Genomic DNA, 20190 nt, shown 5'->3' on the forward strand with positions numbered 1-20190 from the left:
ATAAACTATCAAGCCAGGTATTTTTGGCCCTGAATATTCCTTTCGATGTTACTATGTGTGATTGATTGTTATAAGGTTAGGGTTCTCCACTAATACACCGAGCCGTGGTTGTGGAGGTTTGAATACAGTTTCTATTTGAAAATGATATCCACCTTGAAGTGCTGAAGAAGGCACCACAGTGGGCATACCTTAGCTCCCCAACCACTCTGGAGTACATGAAATTAGCGCTATGGGCTCAAAGGGGTAAAGCACACCGACACTAACCGCACTTTCGACTCAGGTGCCAAGCCCAACGAGTACTAGTATAAACCCGATAACATTTGATGAATCCCTTTGTATCGGTGTACGCCGGAGTGTTGCCGAGCCCTCGTTTCACCACGGTGCAACCAACAAACAAGGGCTTCTGATAGGGCTTGATAAGCTCTCGGACTGCCAAGCCACCAATACTCTTCCCTGATTTACGGTGACATTGATCGCTGCACAATGCGATGTATATACGGAGATTGCCGGACTTTGGTCAGGCCTTTATACAGAATTAGTTATGAGAACGACGATCCGGGGTAACTCACCAATTGTGATCGTCTTACTTTTGCCCATGGCCATCTATACTCCGGAGGAGTACTTTTCTGGGGTGCAATTTAGCGGGATGAGACTTGCCCCGGGACGGCTCGTTCATTGTCCACTTTCATATTGTCTTCTTAGGTTACATCGGCGTTCCCCCGTGACCTTTCGGATGCCTAGGTATTTTGTTGCTATTCAATTTCCCTTCAACTAAATCACATGTCTCGAGAAATGTTTCGTCCGATTAACTCTCGCAGACGATGAGATATTCTGTACACTGTCCTCTGTACGAAGCAACCACCCAATTGCCAGATCAAGTCGGCATTTCGGATAAAGTTAGGTTGTGCCGCAAACAAACATGGCCCACTATACCTCAAGCGGGGAACGGTGACCTTGTCAATGTCATCGATGCTCTGCCCCTTCCTCGACCTCCATCATCATTTTTCTTCAACCGAGCTATACGTCCGCTATGAACTCAAGCGATATCGACTGGGAGTTAGAAGAAGGGATACCCCAGGTTGACGACCCTTTCATTCAACAGTACCTGAAGGGTCGTACCTCCCTCGTATTGGAGGAGCAAAAGCAGCGATATGGTCAGTTCCCCACAGGTAGTCAGACAATCAACCGAGCTCATTACTCACCAAACTTGGAATTATAGACACCAATCTTCGCAAAGCCTTGTCGCCAGTAGCTAGGAAGGCTTGCGACATTGTTTCTAAGATACGCGCCCACGATCTGACAAATTTAGGGCTGAACGAGGGAAATCCCCGCCAGTTAACCTCTACCCCTCAGACGAGTCGCATATCCCACCTTACCAGGGATGAGGTGCAAAAAACAGACCTATGGAGAATCTTACAGAAGATGCCGAAGGGGTCACTGCTCCATGCGCACATGGAGACCATGTTGGATATCGACTTTGTAATAGCGGAGGCCTTCAAAACACCCGGCATCCACATATATGCGCCAAAGCCTTTGGCTTCTCAACAGGACTATGAAGAAGGGATTTTCTACTTCCGATACTCGCCGCCGGTACAAAACTTGGAGAACGAGCCTACGTTATGGGACCCCAGCTACGAACCATCTAGGCTAGTCAGCTTACAAAAGGCGGCGTCATCGTTTCCCGACGGCGGAGAAGCTGGGTTTCATGCCTGGCTGAAGAAGCGATGTACTTTCGCTTCAGCGCATTCATATCACCATGGATCCGACGATACCTATAAGACTTTATCATCTGTTGTTATCTCTCTTTTAAGCTACGAGCCCATCTTCCGCTCATGCCTTCGTCAGATGTTTTCGCAAATTGCTGCCGACGGCATAAACTATGTGGAAATTAGGAATTCTTTTACATTCCCATACATACAGGAAGGAAGCTCTACTCCCGAAGAAGACTATTCTGCATGGTGTCGTGCATTTCAGGAGGAACTTGAGCGTTTCAGAGGCACCGAAGGAGGGAAGACGTTCTGTGGAGCACGCATCATTTGGACGGCTTCACGCACACTGTCAAACAGAGAGATATCTGGTAGCATGATAAACTGTATCCTGGCGAAGCAGGACTTTCCAGAGGTGATCTGTGGATTCGATGTGATAGGGCAAGGAGGTGATGCCAGATCGCTTGTCGACCTCGTTCCCATCCTGTTCTGGTTCCGAAAACAATGCGCTGAAGAAGGGGTGGATATCCCTTTCCTGTTCCATACCGGTGAAAATGGATGTGATGACAAACAGGCTGAACACGACCTATATGATGCGATTCTACTTGGCGCCAGGAGGCTTGGTCCTGGAGAGTCCCTATATAAGCATCCCTTGCTCCTAGAGCTGATTAAGGAAAAGAGGATCCTTGTCGAGTGCTGCCCTATTGTGAAGGGTATCACTGGCCAAACAGATTCTACACAGGTTGATCTGCTTTCCGTTCTGTTATCCCGCGGCGTCCCTGTTTCTCTTAGCAGCTACCTTCCAGACCTTTCCGAGCGTGGATTGAATAGCTTGACGTTTGAGTTTTGGCAGGCACTTCAGGGCCCCGATAACCTTGAGCTGCCGGGCCTTGCGATGATGGTGGAGAATTCAATCCGGTGGAGCTGCTATGAAGACCAGTCCACAGTCGAATGGCAGTCGGATATTCGAGAGGGAATACTAGGTGAAGGCATAAAGGCCGCCCGTTTACGGGACTGGTATGCTGGCTTCGAGAAATTCTGCGAGTGGATAGCACTGGAATTCGCTGAAGCGGATATATCTTAGTTTTAAGCTTTAAGTGTATTGATGGAATTAATAGCTAATGTATAATACCACTGAGATCTTGTGTCTCTAGACATAATCAGGACTCGTTAGAACCCTGTTCAGGCCCCTATGAAGTACATACGACTAGACTCCGGAATGCCATACCCACAGTGGAGCTTGAATGCAGATGACTGACTCAGGAATATACCGTGATCGTCCAGTCACGTGAAACGCAAGGTATGTTGATGATGCGATGAGTCGTTCGCAGAGATAATAACGGCCATACGTTTCGATGATCTACCGGAATGTAATTATAGTAATTTATTCCCGGACTAGTATTCTTAGCCTCGGTAATCTTTAGCGTTAACCACTGCCTACTCTGCCTTATTGAGTATGGCTATCGGTTTGAAAAGGTCGAAGTTAACAGGCGGTCGAGAAACGATCAGGGACTGAAACCAGATCCACAGACTTGTTGTTTGTGTTGTAACTGGTCTGAGTGCTGTGGAAACCACGCGCCCGTGACAAAGTGGATGATATGAAGAAGATCCATCACGCGTAGACTACCCTAAACCGGCAGTGTCCTCGTTGGGTTGCCACGGTTCACTTGGTCGACGCGCTTTAAGATCTGGTGGTTAGGATAGTTTCTAACAACTGAACAACTCAATACCACCCACTACCGACATTTGACGTATGTATGAGTTGTCACGGTGTGGTTTTCTTTCGGTCACTCCAATCAATTATGACGAGCTCCGCCTGACTTTGCGGTGGTTGATCCGACCGTCGCTATCTGATTGCTAGTACTGATAAATACAGTAACTAAGCTAGCACTAGCGCTGGGTTTCCCCGAACGTCATTCTAATCGGTCCATACCCAACAACCCTCCGCATCTGTTTGTCCCCTTGGGGGAAGTTCCGTCCAAGCCTTAGCCTTGCATCCCATCCGCCCAGCGTTCACTTTTAATATTATGAAACCCACCCGATGACACCTGCGATCTTTAAATGAGCCCCGGTCGGCTCCTTCTCCCACCAAAATGGCTTACTTCTTGCCCTCGTTCTTTCAGAAGCGGTTGCTCAGATATGCCTTGTCCCGCCTGGAGCTTGTCGATACGGAAGCACTAGATCTTGATAGTCTAGGTATCCGCTGGGGACAACGTAGTACCGTTGAACTGCGGGATATAGGTTTGAGGCTCGAGGTGAGTGAACCATGCTAATCCCTGGTCAGTGCCGGACCGAGCGTCTCGGTACTTCTGCTTTCTGTGCGCTAACATGTATGGGTCTTTGGATAGAAATTAGCCACACTCCTTCACCTCCCTCCATCATGCGAGCTGCTCAGTGCTCGTGTTCAGTTCCTAAAGCTCACGGTTCCGGCCGATATCCACAGCAGCGGTATAATATGTGAAGCTAGCGGGGTCGATGTGCATTTGAGGCTATCGTTGGAGGAGACACGTGCTGAAACGCACGATGCAACAACGGACCCGAAGGCCTCAGGGCGAGTTGGCCTTGGTTCTGGGGACGAACCAATCCTCCCCAACCCGACCGATCTCGCTGAGTCGTTCCTTCAAGCCGAGCCGAAAGAAGAAAGGGAAGAACTTCAGGCTGCTATCTCCTCGCAGTCCCAGGTCCTCCAGCATACATCGTCCTCGTCGAGCGATGATGAAGAGGAGCTCGGCCTGGGCAACGAAACCGTATCGTTACCCAGTTTTGTCGCTGCATTCATAAAGGGGGTCGTGGATCGACTCCAGGTCCAAGTCGACGACATCTCCATACGCGTGGATGTGGAGACCAAGCAAGAGGGGTCGTCAAAAAGGCATCCGGAGGACAAGCCAGACTTAATAACGGGACTATTAAGTGTGCGCCAGGTCAATATGGGTGCAGTGTCCACTCATTCCGAATCAGGTGAAGCCTCATCGTCGGAGGGGAAACGATTGGTTTCCCTAGCTGATATCAACCTTGCTTTGATATCTGAGCCAGTCGTTTTCTCCAACTATTCTCGCTTCGCTGCTCCGGCCTCACCATCTACTCCAGTACAGCCAAAGTCGAGCCAGCCTCCAAGTAGGGCCCACTCGCCTTCCCCGGAGACCTCGTCAGAATCGAGTTTGGCTCTAGCTATGACAAGGTCTACTATTTTCGAGCCACCGCAGGACCTTACTATACCAGAGACAGGAGAACAGAATACGCCCAGAATGGAAGGATCCGTTTACACGTATGACGGTCGTTTTTCTGATGCTGATACGGAGGATATGAATAGGAGTTATGGCTCTCTTGATGATTCCCGCCAGTTTGAAGACGATGAAAAGCTGCTGGACAACCCGGCTTACCTTGATTCAGTTATTGATTATCAGTTCCAGGACGATGATCCTGGGCGCCTAGGTGATTTGCAAATTAGAGGTGATGAACTTTTTCCGAGGAGCGGGGATACCCCTCGTCCACAAAGTCCAGAACATACTATCGAACCATCCGACCAATACAGTCGTCCTGAGGGGGCCCTAATAGCCCTCGATGACCGGCATGAATTGGAAGCTGCAAGACACCCCAGCCGTCAGCGTTACCTAGAAGCTCCTGAGCCTATAACCGAACCCGGGTCGTCTGGATTAGCACCAGAAGAGGACCTCCATTTTGGATATAAGCAACAATTGCCTCTTGTCTGTGCAACTAGTTCCGAACCCGACAGTTCAGGCTCAGCTTCTGAATCTCTCAAAGAGGCTGAATTATCAGAGTCCAAGCTGTTCTCTAATGAGGAAGCGCAAAGCATGTATATGAGCGCGATAAGCCAAGGTTCGACATCACACAGTTTCATGCCTAATATGCCTGGTGCTTGGGACTCGCCGGAGTCTACTTACGTGAGGGACACAGGCTTCCACGAAACGTCTACAGCAATGGAGCAGGGTGCCTATGATGAACAGGATGAAACAGTCACAACGCCTAAGCTTACAGCCCGGGAAGAAATGTACTTGTCACAAGCCCGTTCTATCGATAATCTTCAGAAGACACAGACTGGAACGAGCGATAGAGAATCAATTCACACCTCACCGGGATTCAATAGATTAACGGACGTGGCGAAGAGATTCGTCAGCGTTGACAAAGTTCTCATATGGATCCCTTCGGTTAAGCGTGAAGACAAGCCGCCAGGGGATTCACAATCAACGCCTCACCAAGAGATGCCAAGTGATGGTCTTAAGGATTCAACCGCATACTTGCAGGACTCAGTGGTTGATGATGATCTACTAGCTTCTAGAATTCATAACTTTCCGGATCCTCGTAGTGGCGCCAACGATCCGTCTTCTCCGCACGAAGGGGTTGATCATAAAGCTTCAGGCTACCAGGACAAAACTGAGCATGACGATGGCTTCAGTATGGGACATGACGAGGTAACCGCCGAGATTCATTCTGCGGAGGTGCAATTTGATATTGCTATAGGCTGGCTTGTTTTCAAGATCGGTCAGAGAATCGTCAACGCCTTCGGTCACGGCGACGGAGAACCCCCAGCGAAACATAATTCAGAAAGCAAAGCACAAACACAAACACAAATACAAGCACGAAGTTCTTTCGGCTTGATTCTCAATAAGTTCTCTGTCAAGTTTGTTGAGCATGTTCCGGGGCATTCAAACCCCTTCGGCGAATCTCGACAGTACTCTCCAACGTTCTTCAGCTTGATGCATGAAGACATCGTTTTGCAAACTACGGCTTCTGGTATAAAAGCTCACTTCTCATCGATTAACGACCAAACGACACTCCGCCTAGATATAACCAAGTTCGCGCTAGGAGTCGCCTCGGAGGACCTCGTTTCATTCAACCAAGACCTTAAAATGAGGGAATCCATGAGGGATGTCTTATCGCCCATGCATGGAGATATTTCCCTTTCCATGAGCAAGTCACTGGAATCTGCAAGGATGCACGTCACTACACTCCCTCTCCATCTCAATCTCAATATACAACGCTTGGAGGAGGTTGTAGGATGGATTGGAGGTTTAAGCACGATCCTAGAACTAGGGAGCTCAATTTCATCTGCCTCAGGTACGAAGGCACCAAAGAAGGATCCACCGAAGCGACCGCGTGGAGTGCATTTCGAAGCGCCGCCTTCGCCTGAGAAGCTCCCTCAGGATACCTCTTTGCCATGGAAAGTGAATGCACGGGTCGGCGGGGTTGCACTCAATATTGTTGGAGAATCCCATTACCTCAAGCTGAGAACAACTGCGGTTAAAGTTGTTAGCAGATTCGAAGGCGTGGGAGTCCAAATCGACAAAGCGAAACTTAGTGGACCGTTACCGCTTGATGATTCTAAAGACGCGCCAGCCAAAATCAATCTGAACAATATCCGAGTTGAATATCTCTTCGCTCCGAAAGAGGTAGATTTGGACCGTCTGCTCTCGCTGATCACGCCGTCTAAGGACAAATATGATGAAGACGATGACATTATGCTGGATACGCTTTTCCGACAGCGACGACAAGGCTCTGTGCTTCGTACTACAATCGCTGGGGCGAATATCATGATTTCGCGCACCACTGACTTTGACTCACTGCCGCAGCTTGGGGACGAGCTAAGTAGGTTGTCGAATGTTGCAAAATACTTGCCTGAAGACGACCGGCCGGGTCTCCTGACTTTAAATCTCATCCGAGATTTTGAAGTCCAGGTAAATGTTGGGGGCAAAGTCGGCGATATAAGCGCACGCCTCAAGAATGCCGAGGTGGCGTATATAAGCATTCCTTCGCTTGTAGCCGCTCAAATTGGATCGGCGATGGTCCTCAGAAACGGAACCGAGGAGCTTTTAGGGGAAGCGCTACCGTTGAGCGCCGAGCAAAGATCAGGTGAAATCCCGCACCCCATGCTCATGGCCCGTTTCATTGCCGATGAAATGGAACCCACCATCAAGGTCAAGATGCATAACCTACGTGCAGAGTACACAGTTCCAGCAGCGATTGCCTTTCTCGGTCTTAGTGAAAGTACGACAACCGGTGATGTTGCTGCCAATATGGCACAGTCCCTAGGTAATCTGGCGGAGCTACAGCCTTCAAAAGATTCTGAACCAGCAATACAACCGGGAAGCCCTAAAGCTCCTGTACGACCCACTAGATTGGCATTAGCCCTGCGAGACTGCGTCATTGGTCTCAACCCTCGTGGCTCAGAAGCAAAAGGCCTTGTTGTGCTCACGAACGCGAATTTCTCGGGTGCTGTAGGCGATGAAGCGTCCTCTGAGGCCACGCTAGATCTCCGCAAAGCATCAATCATGATTATTGACGATGCTCGGAATATGGGGAACACAGACGATCCGCATCGTAGAAACTCAACTTCCCCACCGAGTAGCCAGGTCCAATCATTCATTGACATGGGCTTTGTCACCGTTTCATCAATATCATCAGCAACGGCTAGCGTGAAACTACTACGCTCGAGCGAAGACGGGACACAGTCGTTAGATGTGGAACTCAGGGATGACTTGCTGATTCTTGAAACATGTGCCGATTCAACACAAACTCTCATCAGCATAGTGAATGGACTTCAGCCTCCTACTCCTCCAAGCGTGACCAAGAAGTATCGGACTGAGGTTCTTCCACTTCAAGACATGCTAGCATCGTTTTCCGGTGATGCCTTTGCTCTAGATTCAATGTCGGATCCTGAAGGTTCCTCTGAGACAACCGGCGATTCCGCCGAGAACTTCCAGGATAAGCAGGGCCATATTGAGGATGAAGTCGAGTACGTAAGTGACTTTTATCCAGCGAAGCCAACATCTGGAGCAGGATCTCTGCACGATGCTATGACGGCCTCAGGGTCAAACGAGCTTCTAGATAGTTTTCACTCTCAGTACTATGTATCGTCTAGTGTTTCCGACCTTGAATTCCGGGATGACCACTTTGCAACACAGTCAGCTGTTGGGGGTACGGCGCACAGATGGGATTCTACCGAAAACACCTATGGCCTTTCGGACGACACGAAGCTTCAGAAGAGCCCTTTGCGAATCAGGGTCCGTGATGCCCATGTCATCTGGAACCTATTCGATGGCTATGACTGGCAGCGGACAAGAGATACTATATCAAAGGCGGTCAAAGATGTGGAGAGAAAGGCTACAGACCGGCGAGCAAGGGCGAATCGAGCTCCCCAAGCTTCGACGAGGACGAGGAGTCAGTCATCGGCGACTGTCTGTTTAACTCAATATATATAGGTATTCCTGCCAACAAGGATCCGCGAGAGCTTCGCAGCGATATCAACCGCAACATTGATGATCTTGTCAGTGAGACTGGCAGCTATGCAACCACCACTACAGTCACGGGAGCTACGGTACGACAAAGCCAATCGCCTTCCTTCAGAAAGAAGCTGCGGCTGTCCAGAAGCAAGTATCATAAAATGACCTTTGAGCTCAAAGGTATATGCGCAGATCTTGTCGTCTTCCCGCCGGACTCCGGCGAGACGCAAAGCTCCTTGGATGTTCGAGTCAATGACTTGGAGATATTCGATCATGTGCCTACATCGACCTGGAAGAAATTTGCGACCTACATGCATGAAGTGGGTGAGAAAGAAAGTGGAACCAGTATGGTGCACTTGGAGATCTTGACCGTCAGGCCTGTGCCTGAGCTCGCTGCGTCCGAGATTGTCTTAAAGGTATGTAAAATAGAAAAGCCTTCCAGCCGTCTCTCTAGAATTTACTAACAATGCTATAGGCCACTCTTCTGCCCCTAAGGCTTCATGTTGATCAAGACGCTCTCGACTTTCTGTGCCGTTTCTTCGAATTTCGAGATGACTCTGCGCCTACCCCTAGCGCCCCGCAAGACATACCATTTTTACAGAGAGTTGAGATTAACGCCGTTCCTGTCAGACTCGACTTCAAGCCCAAGCGAGTCGATTATAACGGGCTTCGATCCGGACGCACGACTGAGTTTATGAACTTCTTCGTTCTTGACGGGGCAGATATGGTCATGCGTCATGTCATCATCTATGGAGTATCTGGGTTTGACAAGCTTGGCCAGACCTTGAATGATATATGGATGCCAGATATAAAAAGAAATCAACTACCGGGGGTCCTCGCTGGTCTTGCGCCCATTAGGTCCCTGGTCAACGTGGGAGGAGGAGTGAAGGATCTCGTAGTCGTTCCCATGCGCGAGTATCGCAAGGATGGTCGCATTGTACGGAGCATACAGAAGGGGGCACTCGCCTTTGCCAAGACTACATCCAACGAGCTCGTCAAGCTTGGTGCCAAACTCGCCATTGGTACCCAAACCGTCCTGCAAGGCGCAGAGGATCTGTTGACATCCTCCAATGCGCCATTGGCTAGCGCGGAGGAGGATGCAGCTGATGAGGAGGAGGCGAAAAAGATCTCCCTCTATGCGGACCAGCCCGTTGGTGTCGTTCAAGGCCTTCGGGGAGCATTTAGGGGATTAGAACGCGATTTGCTCCTGACCCGAGATGCTATCGTTGCTGTCCCTGGAGAAGTCGTTGAGAGCGGAAGCGCCAAAGCAGCTGCAAAGGCTGTGTGGAAGCGGGCGCCGACGGTTATTCTCCGTCCTGCAATCGGGGTATCAAAGGCCGTGGGACAGACGCTTCTGGGGGCTGGAAACACTCTGGATCCCAGCAACAGGCGGAAGATGGAAGATGTAAGTTTATCTGCACCCCAATCCCCCAATTCTTTTAACATGGATTGACGTTATCTCTCCAGAAATATAAACGTCATTAGAGAATTGTTTTCTTTTCGATTCCGATATTGTGGCTCACGACTGATCCCTGGTGGGTTAAATTCCCGGTTGCTGATACAGAGGGCTGTTTTCTTTGCTGCATTGTTTACATGGGAAGGGTTGCTCACCGTAACCGTACATAACTGGGGTTATACACAGGCAGGTACCTGAGATCGAGTTTAGCTGACCGGCCATTGCGTATTGGCTCATGATGATGATATGACGATGCTATCTTGATTTCCATTGTTACCGCTGATATACGTTGTTCTTAAGATGATGATTGTTTTGGTTTAATTCCTCGCCCATTGAAATTGAGCATGGCTGGTGTTTTGGTTTGGAGTCTTTCTTCTAGGGCTTCCCTGTTTTGGCCGAACCCCCAGCGAATAGTTTTGGCATCTTACGGTTCTTGTGCTTCTGGTTGTTTCACGGGCGTCAGCATAGGAAGATTGGTAACAATGAGCATGACTGGGATGTTAAGATGTCCATGATAGACTTTGCCTACTCCAAGCTGTTCTCCTTCCCCGTCTCTGGGTGTATGTACAAATTATGGATGTGTTACCGCCTCGCCAGCCGATGGTCGCATGACAGCATCGGGGACACAACTGCAATGCTGATCAGGGCGGACAGGAATGTAGGACTACATGTGCAGGTCGAGGTCGCTGCAAGGTGGACACGGCTACATCATGTCATGTTTCCTTTTTTTCTATTTCTTTTTCTGTGACCCTCTTCGTTTCTCCTTAGTGTGACTCCCCGGTGGTACGAAGGGGAGGCCATGCAACAAGGCTGAGTGGGGGAGAATGGTCATTATTCAAATAAGGAAGAAAAAGAAAGGCACCGAGTCGGGTGGGGATAATCCAAAAGAAACGAAAGAAAATGGCAAAGACAAAAAGAAGCAAAAGGGAAAGCGAAGAAAGAAGGGGACCAGTGAAGGGAGGCAGATGACGGTTGCCACTCAGTATAAGCCAGGATAAGAATAGTTCCAGGCCACCCGCGAACGAATGGGAGTGGTTCCTGAGGAACAAGGCTGGCAGGAGGTCGTAAAGTGAAACGGAGATCTTCACGTCTTGAACCAGTGAGTGCGAGAAGCAGAGTGATCCGGCTGCGGCTGTACGGTGAGATTGGACCACGTTAGCGGGTGCCCAACCAGAACGCTGGACTGGTCATCGCCAGTTCCTCTCATACTTGTTGCTTGCGACTAACTACGACTGGGTGGGTCGACGACTACTGCTTGCATGTTGGCAATGTGACGACGCAACTTACTTTTTTGCTTTCGCTTCTTCTTTTTCACTCTCGTCTCTCTGTTTTTTGTCATTCTGTAGTTCTGTTGCAAATTTCTTACTTTTTTATTTTTGTTTCATTCAGCTCATTTGCTCAATATCAACTTGTCCTGTCGCAGTACCTGGGTGGATATCCCCGAACTCCTCCAGCGATTCAATCAAATAAATAGACTTCCCCGAACATTGGTTTCCTTGGGTCCCGATCCAGGCCTCCCAAGCCATGCTGATATCATCATTGTCCAACACCAACTGAGCTCTCGGGACTGAGGGCTATGCCACAGACACTCCCAATGCATCAGGATACAGACGGAACATACCGCCTGTTCCTTTCTCTCCTTTGATACAGGTCAACAAAAACGATCGACTATTGATTTCAGACTATGGATCTGAGAAGCTGCAGTGTGAGAGATCCAAACGGTAGTCCTAGCTCTATCCATCTTCACCGCATGGACGCTACGGCCCCAACACCAGCACCGCTATCCTCATCACCTCCATCATCTCCAATGGATTCCTCTTCCCAGTCAACATCCTTGAACGCCATGTGTAGTATGTCAGGGAATCGCTCTCTGCATGAATGCCGCCAGTATCTGTCAAGTTACGACTCGGCTACCAGCGAGAGTCCCGACATCAAAAGGCTACGGCGAAAGAACGCCGCATTGAACTTGAACCAGTCCCAGATGTCCCTGGACCACCACTACGAGTACCCATTCTCGGTCTCGTCGGTAGCGTCAAGTCCTCCGCCATTATCCCCGTCGCATTCACCCAGCGCTCTAAGCGAGCAGTCTGAGAGCCTGGATGGCTTCCTCCGTATGGGATATCACCGCCATGTATCTCCAGTAGACCCGTGCTTACTTGCGGATATAGCCCCGGGGACCCCCAGCTCCGTAGACGACCATATATACCTCAATCAGAACCCCCACAAGATCCTGGTAAGCCGCCATGTCACTCGGGCCCTATGTGTACGATGCTTTTGCAGCTAATCTGACAAAACATACGCACATGCAGGACTCGTTCCGGGATCGACTCGAGAGATACCCCGACTCAGATCCCAAACCAGTCCCACGCAATCCCCCCGCATCTGTCCACAGACACACAAAGCGATACTCAGACTCGATGCTTCTCAATGTAACCAAGCCCACTGCCACCATCATCCATCAAGGTACCTCGTTCGAGATTCTCAACCCCCATGAATCACTCCACTTCGCTCGCATCGTCTCGTACATCGAAGACGTCGACAGCTTCTCCACAGGCCACAACAGAGACTCCTACATCTCATTCACCGAAGACACCGTGATCATCGAATCGGACCCATGGTCTTACGACCCCCCGCCGCAAGCCCGCGTCCAAACCAACACGGAAGAAGCCCTCGAAGAAGAGAACCGAAAGTCCCAACTAGATATCGGCGACACCCAAGGCCTCCTCCACCACCACCTCATGCCCTCCATCAATGAGCTCCTCGAAGAAACAGCCCTCAACAACATGGCCCGCCACCTCCCCAGGCCATGCACCAGCCCAACCAACGAAAGCGATCTCGGCGAGCCGGAGACCCCATCTACGACGACGACAAAAACAACAACCACCCCATGATCCCCCAGGATGCCCTCTGGCAATTTGACATCGGCATAGACCCAGCCACCAAGCCCCCCTCCAACGAACAGACCATGACTCCACGAACCGAGATCAAACTCCACCGTCGTCCTACCCGGCGGTCCACCGCCAGTCGCAAGCGCAGGGGTCCCTTACGGAGACTCTACGGGTTGTTTCGCAGGAAGGCCGCGAAGTAGGTTTTGTTGTTTTGTTCTTGCTGTCCGTGCGGTTATGACTCCTTTGATGATGATGTTATAAGCGTTTGCTGTGAGCGAGTCTTTTAACCTTGCGCTTTTTCGTGCTTCTGGAAAGCACGGCTTTTGTTCGCTTTTTGCGCTCTGACGATCGTTTGTTTCTTTCTTTCTGTTTTTTTTTTTTTCTTTTTTCTCTTCCTGTACTTCGATACCATTTATCTCCTAGTGGTATATGTCTTGTAATCATGGGATAGAATGTGGAAGACCGGAATAGGCCTGATATTCAGATTTGTCTATGCCTGTAAAACCGAATCAATTCTGCTGTGGACCGTTTCACCAGAACCTTTACCTCCGTACCGCCGATATGAACCAAACCGAGAATCACACAATCAGGGTATCTACCTTAATATGTACAAGTAACGACATTGACAAGAAGTGAAGAAAGAGAGAAAATAAGTTGAAGAAAGTTTAATGATATCCATCTGAAAGAAAGGAAATAGAAGAGAAACCCAAAACAAGAACAGATTTAACATTCCTTCTCCACCATCGACGCCAAAGCAGCACTGACAAGACTCTTCCGTCGCAGTCCCTGCTCGCTCTTCTTCCGCAGATCCCGGGATGATGAATGGTAGCTCTTCTCGATGCGAGACGCCTGCACGGGGATGGAGCTGCTCATTCGCCGTCCCTTGGAGTCGGACGAGGGCGGGTCCAATAGGCTAGGGCCTAATTGGGGGCGGAACCGGCTCCGTTGGAGAGTGGCCGCTCTCGACGCGGGGACTTTTGCGGGGGGATGGAGCTGGGGTGGCAGGCGTCTGGGTCGAAGGTGGTGGTCAGCTTCTCGTCATCGGAGACGAGGGCCCGGCGAATGGCTTCTAACTCTGAGTGGTTGCATTGGAGACGGGAGATGTTCTGGCGCTGGGCGCGGACGTTCCAGCTATCCTGAGTGTGGGATAGAGGGTCCATGTCCGCGGTTTGCGGGAAGAGATCACACGGGACGGATGTGGGACTCAGAAAAGGGGATTGAGGCTGGGGCGAGAGAGAACCAGAGGTGAGCGACGGAGAGTCCAGGGAACCCTCATCATCGTGGTCTGTGTCTGGAGGGGTCAGAAAATATCCCGGGAACCGGGTGGCCATGTCGAGGGACTGGGGTGACGTCGGCGTGGCGGGTCTCCCGATCTGCGTCTCATTGTTTGAGGTCTTGATGGTGTGTTCATGCAGTTTTCTTGTCAAGATACTGATCGAGAGACGCTTCTGGTGGTCGTCATACGCAGACAAGGGAACGGAGGTGGGGGGTTGAGCGGAACGGAAGTAGGAGGACCGCGAGCGAGGTAACGCTCTCGGAATCCGGTGTGTCGCGGTAGACCGAGGCGAAGGACACCGTGAGGATAGAGGAGAGATCAGGCTGCTGTCGCAGTCGACCATGAGATTGTCGTCGCCATCAAAGGCCAGGCGGGGCGGCTTGGTGGACGAGGGGGATGAGAAAGAGAAGTCCTCAAACATAGTTTCGCCGTGATTCGAAAACACTAAGAGAATATATAGGGGATCCCGAGTGTTAATTCGAAGAATCCGACGCGGTGAATTGTGTGGACTCTTATGTCTCCCAGCGTTGAGCGTGGTAGCCTTGACTGGTGGCAGGCCACAGTGTGGTAAAGTATATCAAGGCCGCTCGGATGGGGACATAGGGTAGGGTGTAAGAAGACACCGGAGAGCGTTCCAGGCAAATATAAGGCCACTAGTGTCCGGTGGCCAATCTGCGAGATTTTTTCTTTTTCCTTTTTTTTATTTTTTATTTTTTTTTAACGCTCTCTCCTTAATAGGAACCACCGAACCACTGGGGGGCAAATCGAATGGAACAGTTCGTGGGGAACGCCCTTAACGTTCCGCGCGGAAAGGCCGTTGAACGACTTTCAATTGGCTGCCGAACCGCCGCCGCCGTACAGTTCAAGAGACGTTTTCCGGAATCGAGAACAGAACTTGGATGGAAGAAGTCAGTGGGAATATCATGATGATGTGGAGAAGTAGGAGGCGGCGTATTAAAAAGAACATGCGAGAGTGGTATTTTCGCCCCCTATTCAAGTGATATTCTTTTCGCTTTGAGAGAGCCAGCAGAACAATGATCAGTGCGTCTCCTTCTCAGGGGTTTCCGATGTGACTTAGTCCAAGTTATTGGTTTTTTTTTCTCTCCTTCACCAAATCGACTCCGGCCAGACTCGTCACACGTGATCCCGGCCAATTAAAAGCCTTTTGCAGCGTTTGCAATTCCCCGTATTCAGCCCAAGAATTAAATTAAACTGCACTGCAGAGTCATCGTCGCTAAGGATTAGTGCTCCTCCAGCGTACCACTCCGTACATCTCCTCCGAAACGGTCTTACTCGGTTACTACGGCGTTATCCGAGTGGTTGTCCTAAAATGAAACACTAATTCGGTTTCTTATGCAATCCGTCGTGAATCTCAGCCTCTGGGTTCGGTGATTTACGTGATCACGAAGGAATTGTGATGGATCGAAACCATGCGAGGCGCGCATGTGTCAGATAACGACCACGATAGACTACGTATCATTTATGAGACCGACCTGTCAAGACCATACCTTCAGCTGAGTTCACTGGAGGAAGTCTCTAGGAGTGGAACGAACGGGATAGTCCGTCGTACTCCAGTGACTCGGTTAAGTGCCCCGGGGCTCGGAGGTGGGTGCCGACGCCGACTCCGATAGTTAAGGCCAGTCATGATAGGAGCGGGTCTCTTCATTTAACTCATTACTCCAACAGTCTCCAACCCCGACACTATCTATACCCTAAACCTGTACAACCCCCGCAGCAGGCACAGACTTCCTCTTCAACACTCCCTCCATCTAGTCGTATTCCGTCTTTACCGACCTGAACCATGGCCGCTCTATTGAAGCAGCCGTTGAAACTAGCCCTGGTGCAGCTCGCCTCCGGTATGTTTCACCTATGCGATCGTCGTTAAAACGCCCCTGATCAACTCCGGACTAACTGCGAGCCTGGCACGATGGAGTAGGCGCGGACAAAGCCGTTAATTTGGCCCACGCTCGCACTAAGGTCCTTGAGGCAGCACAGGCTGGAGCCAAGCTCATCGTCCTCCCGGAATGCTTCAACTCGCCATACGGAACCCAATACTTTCCCAAGTACGCCGAGACTCTTGTTCCTTCGCCTCCTACCGAAGATCAATCTCCTTCCTATCATGCCCTGTCAGCCATTGCTGCCGAGGCCAAGGCCTACCTCGTAGGAGGTAGCATCCCCGAACTGGAACCCACAACGAAGAAATACTATAACACATCCCTCGTGTTCTCCCCCACTGGGTCGTTAATAGGGACCCACCGCAAGACCCATCTGTTCGACATCGACATCCCAGGAAAGATCACATTCAAGGAGAGCGAGGTCCTATCGCCCGGACACCAGTTGACAATTGTTGATCTTCCCGACTATGGAAAGATCGGTGTTGCCATCTGTTACGATATCCGTTTCCCGGAGGCGGCCATGATTGCTGCGCGAAAGGGCGCTTTCGCACTCATCTACCCGGGCGCTTTCAACATGACTACTGGTCCCATGCACTGGTCTCTGTTGGCACGCGCTCGTGCAGTGGATAACCAGGTGTATGTGGGGCTGTGTAGCCCGGCGCGCGATATGGATGCCACTTACCACGCATGGGGTCACAGTTTGATAACCAACCCAGCTGCGGAAGTCCTGGTAGAAGCGGAGGATAAAGAGACTATTGTCTATGCTGATCTGGATAATGACAGTATTCAAAGCATACGGAAAGGCATTCCTGTCTATACACAGAGGCGGTTTGACCTGTACCCCGATGTGAGCGCCGGGAAATAGGCCTGTCATTATGAAGTGCCTAGGAGTAACACGAATCGAGTCATGATATCCAGTGCTTATAACGGTTAATCGAACCTAGTGGCTTATACACCGCCAGAAGTAGTACTGATAGTATAAAGTTCGATGATACTCTTGTAGCAGCCCGAGACTCTTTACTAACAGGTCCTGAAATACCTTTAAAGAAATACGCCGCGCTGCACCCGACCCACGTCTGTACTTTTTCTAGTTAGGATCGTAATGCTTCCATAGGGTACTGCAAGGCGCGGGCACCAATAGGAGAATGATATCATGTTACTTGCACTGTGGCTACCCCAAGGCCTTGAGTTGCACTAGTGATAAGATTTAGAGGCTTAATGGTGGGCGGTTGGAATGCTTGGTGTCTTGAAGCAATACACCAAAAAACCGACCATAACAATGTCCATCCAAATCAACTGCGCTCCATTGAATTAGGGCAATGTAAGAGTATATCATATGCGCTATACCCAATCCAGAAGGACTATACCTCTGGGTCACGTGGCATTGTATCCACGCAGTACTAGTACGTACTCACCAACGTGCTCTTTGACCGGAGCAGAGGATATGTCCAAGAATGTCAGGTAACTGTTGTTATGTATCCGTTCATTATTCAGCATCACCTGAAAAAGAACATTAGCCATTGAGTAGTGTGATGGCCTGCCTGTTCCTTGAAGTATGTCATGACATGGATAGTCACGTGACTCGTCCGCAGCCAATGAGAGGGGCTCCGGGACGATAAGCGAGACACACTGAATTTCGACGAGGAAAAACGAGAGCCGTCCGAAAATCTTCAATACTCACGACAGCACTTCAGCCAACGACAGCCGACGCCTCGTCAACTCATTCAGTGAGTAGCTCTCCTGCAAACCATCTATATTGCGATATCCATCGCTCTGTGAAAAATAAATCTCAATCGGTTTGAGACCACTAACCAACCGGTGAAAAATCAGAAATGTCCACCACCGTTCAGACCGGCAAGAAGCAGCGCTCGGCCATCGCCGATGTCGTCTCGCGCGAGTACACCATCAACATGCACAAGAGAGTACGTTGAAATACAACAGGATGAGACTCTTTGGTCTTCTCTTATCCCTACCTTGCACACATCGGTCGCATTTCTCATCGATCGAACCCCCCCCGATCTGCGGAACAAGAACAAACATCCAAGTTTCGACATGGAGGCAATGGACGGAGAACACTGCAATAATCCTTCTGGCACCAAAACCTTTTCTCGGTGGATTGGAATACATCTACAGAAAAAAGGAAGGGATGAAACATGCCTGCTTTTGCGTGTGTGTGGAGGAACAATTATCTGGTGTTCCCAAGAAACCAAGACCAAAAAAGAAGAATTAGTTTTATGAAGTCCACCTCTATGGCCGCAAATCTTGTTCGCAGATTTTTTCAAGATCATATTTCCCAGATGGCATTCGGGCGGAAGACTAATTCAACTTTTTGTGGGTATAGTTGCACGGTGTTTCCTTCAAGAAGCGTGCTCCTCGTGCTATCAAGGAGATCAAGGCCTTCACTGAGCGTGCTATGGTATGTTCCCTTTTTTTTCTTCCTGTATACCTACTCGACTCCAAAGAGCATCCATGACTGACGACAATGTGCACTTGGTACAGGGCACCAAGGATGTCCGCGTCGACCCCCAGTTGAACAAGAAGGTCTGGGAGGCCGGTGTCAAGGGCGTTCCTTACCGTCTCCGTGTCCGCATCTCCCGTAAGCGTAACGACGAGGAGGGCGCCAAGGAGAAGCTCTACTCCATGGTCTACGCCGTCAACGTCAAGGAGACCAAGGGTCTTCACACCGCTGTCGTCGACGAGGAGTAAACTGGGAAAATCTTCTTCATTTCCATATTAGATATACCTTTTGTTACTCTATGAAATGATGGGGTTTCTCTGTTTTTACGATACCGTCCGGGTCGGGTCTTGCTCGGTTGGGTTGGAACATTTAAATTAAAAAAATCGGAAAAGTTTCTTTCCCTGTCGTGATCCGCATATTGCATTTTATAGTGTAAATCAGCATCCACTCTCTCGTAGACTCTATTTATTGTACAACGGGAACTGCATGGACATACCATCACAGCTTAGTATCCTTCCACAAGAAAAAATCCCACTCAACTATCCAAAGCTACTCCCAACAGCCCCCAACTAGCACCAGCATACTCAAACCCCAAACCCACAGAACAATGATAGGACGAGTGACCATTACCCCTTTTCAACCCGATCCACAGGATATATAGTACTACTATCCAGAACAGTAGACCGGCACTAACAGAAACTAAGGAGAGGGGGCCGGTGTCAATATCCAGGAAGATATTTCTGAATTCCATTACGTTCTGTTGCGTGTTCTGGGCGGATCATTCTGCATACGGAGTAGAGGGTTTGGAAATGGAATCGGAGGGCTAATTGAGTATGGAATTTTACTGGATAACTAGGGGTGTGGTGGATTCCTTCCTGCTCGGTTGGAAAGTAGTAAATCAAATAGATTCTATGGGGGGGGGGGGGGTACTAGTAGGGGGCTAAGCTAGTCTCTTCGGAATCAGTTTCCGGTCTGTTCGTGAGAGGTACTTTCTATGTTGAGAAGACAGGAAGGACAGAGTTAACATTCGCTGTTGATTTGTTGCAATATCACTCTGTGCAGACAGCGCGGTGCCCGTATATTATCTCTAAATAACAAAAACCAATTGATTCCATTGATCCCTCAAAACCCAAACGCTATGCTAGACTTCGTCTCTGGCTGGACAGACGACGACATGATGCTCTCCGAGTATGCGGTTGCAATTGCAGCATGCAAGATAGTTACACAAGTGCCTCAGATTGATCAAAAAGAAAAGGACACAAATAAAATGAAA

At 49.8% G+C, this 20190-nt stretch overlaps 5 protein-coding genes across 5 annotated transcripts; 4 read left to right on the forward strand and 1 right to left on the reverse strand.

Annotated features, from left to right (window-relative positions):
• Nucleotides 1–970: 970 nt before the first annotated feature.
• On the forward strand, nt 971–2790 carry ANOM_009374 (putative CECR1 family adenosine deaminase; the record flags this gene model as incomplete). Its single annotated transcript, XM_015554630.1, has 2 exons — nt 971–1154; nt 1220–2790. Exons 1-2 carry the CDS (start codon nt 1031–1033, stop codon nt 2788–2790), a joined length of 1695 nt encoding a protein of 564 aa, XP_015404270.1. The 5' UTR covers nt 971–1030.
• A 1009-nt stretch (nt 2791–3799) lies between these two features.
• atg2 (putative autophagy regulatory protein Atg2) lies at nt 3800–10466 on the forward strand (the record flags this gene model as incomplete). The annotated part of the gene is made up of 5 exons (XM_015554631.1): nt 3800–3961; nt 4055–8882; nt 8924–9360; nt 9420–10349; nt 10412–10466. The coding sequence occupies 5 exons, from the start codon at nt 3800–3802 to the stop codon at nt 10427–10429; spliced, it is 6375 nt and encodes a 2124-aa protein (XP_015404271.1). The 3' UTR covers nt 10430–10466.
• A 1684-nt stretch (nt 10467–12150) lies between these two features.
• ANOM_009376 (oxidoreductase, short-chain dehydrogenase/reductase family) lies at nt 12151–13291 on the forward strand (the record flags this gene model as incomplete). Its single annotated transcript, XM_015554632.1, has 2 exons — nt 12151–12633; nt 12710–13291. The coding sequence occupies 2 exons, from the start codon at nt 12151–12153 to the stop codon at nt 13289–13291; spliced, it is 1065 nt and encodes a 354-aa protein (XP_015404268.1).
• A 917-nt stretch (nt 13292–14208) lies between these two features.
• Nucleotides 14209–14985, reverse strand: ANOM_009377 (uncharacterized protein; the record flags this gene model as incomplete). Its single annotated transcript, XM_015554633.1, has 1 exon — nt 14209–14985. One exon carries the CDS (start codon nt 14983–14985, stop codon nt 14209–14211), a length of 777 nt encoding a protein of 258 aa, XP_015404269.1.
• A 1367-nt stretch (nt 14986–16352) lies between these two features.
• On the forward strand, nt 16353–19323 carry ANOM_009378 (uncharacterized protein). The gene is made up of 6 exons (XM_015554634.1): nt 16353–16420; nt 16501–17306; nt 18062–18173; nt 18290–18381; nt 18801–18875; nt 18959–19323. The coding sequence occupies exons 1-6, from the start codon at nt 16366–16368 to the stop codon at nt 19163–19165; spliced, it is 1347 nt and encodes a 448-aa protein (XP_015404276.1). The 5' UTR covers nt 16353–16365; the 3' UTR covers nt 19166–19323.
• The last annotated feature ends 867 nt before the right edge of the window (nt 19324–20190 follow it).

This window comes from Aspergillus nomiae (genome assembly GCF_001204775.2).
Source record: "Aspergillus nomiae NRRL 13137 chromosome Unknown contig00275, whole genome shotgun sequence".
Taxonomy (NCBI): domain Eukaryota; kingdom Fungi; phylum Ascomycota; class Eurotiomycetes; order Eurotiales; family Aspergillaceae; genus Aspergillus; species Aspergillus nomiae.

What these genes read in the sequence shown, in the direction of transcription:
- ANOM_009378 (XM_015554634.1), top strand. Translation starts at nt 16,366, where the DNA reads ATGGCCGCTCTATTGAAGCAGCCGTTGAAACTAGCCCTGGTGCAGCTC. An exon ending in CCAACGACAGCCGACGCCTC is followed by an intron (nt 18,174 to 18,289) that starts GTCAACTCATTC and finishes GTGAAAAATCAG; the next exon opens with AAATGTCCACCACCGTTCAG. An exon ending in CCATCAACATGCACAAGAGA is followed by an intron (nt 18,382 to 18,800) that starts GTACGTTGAAAT and finishes TTGTGGGTATAG; the next exon opens with TTGCACGGTGTTTCCTTCAA.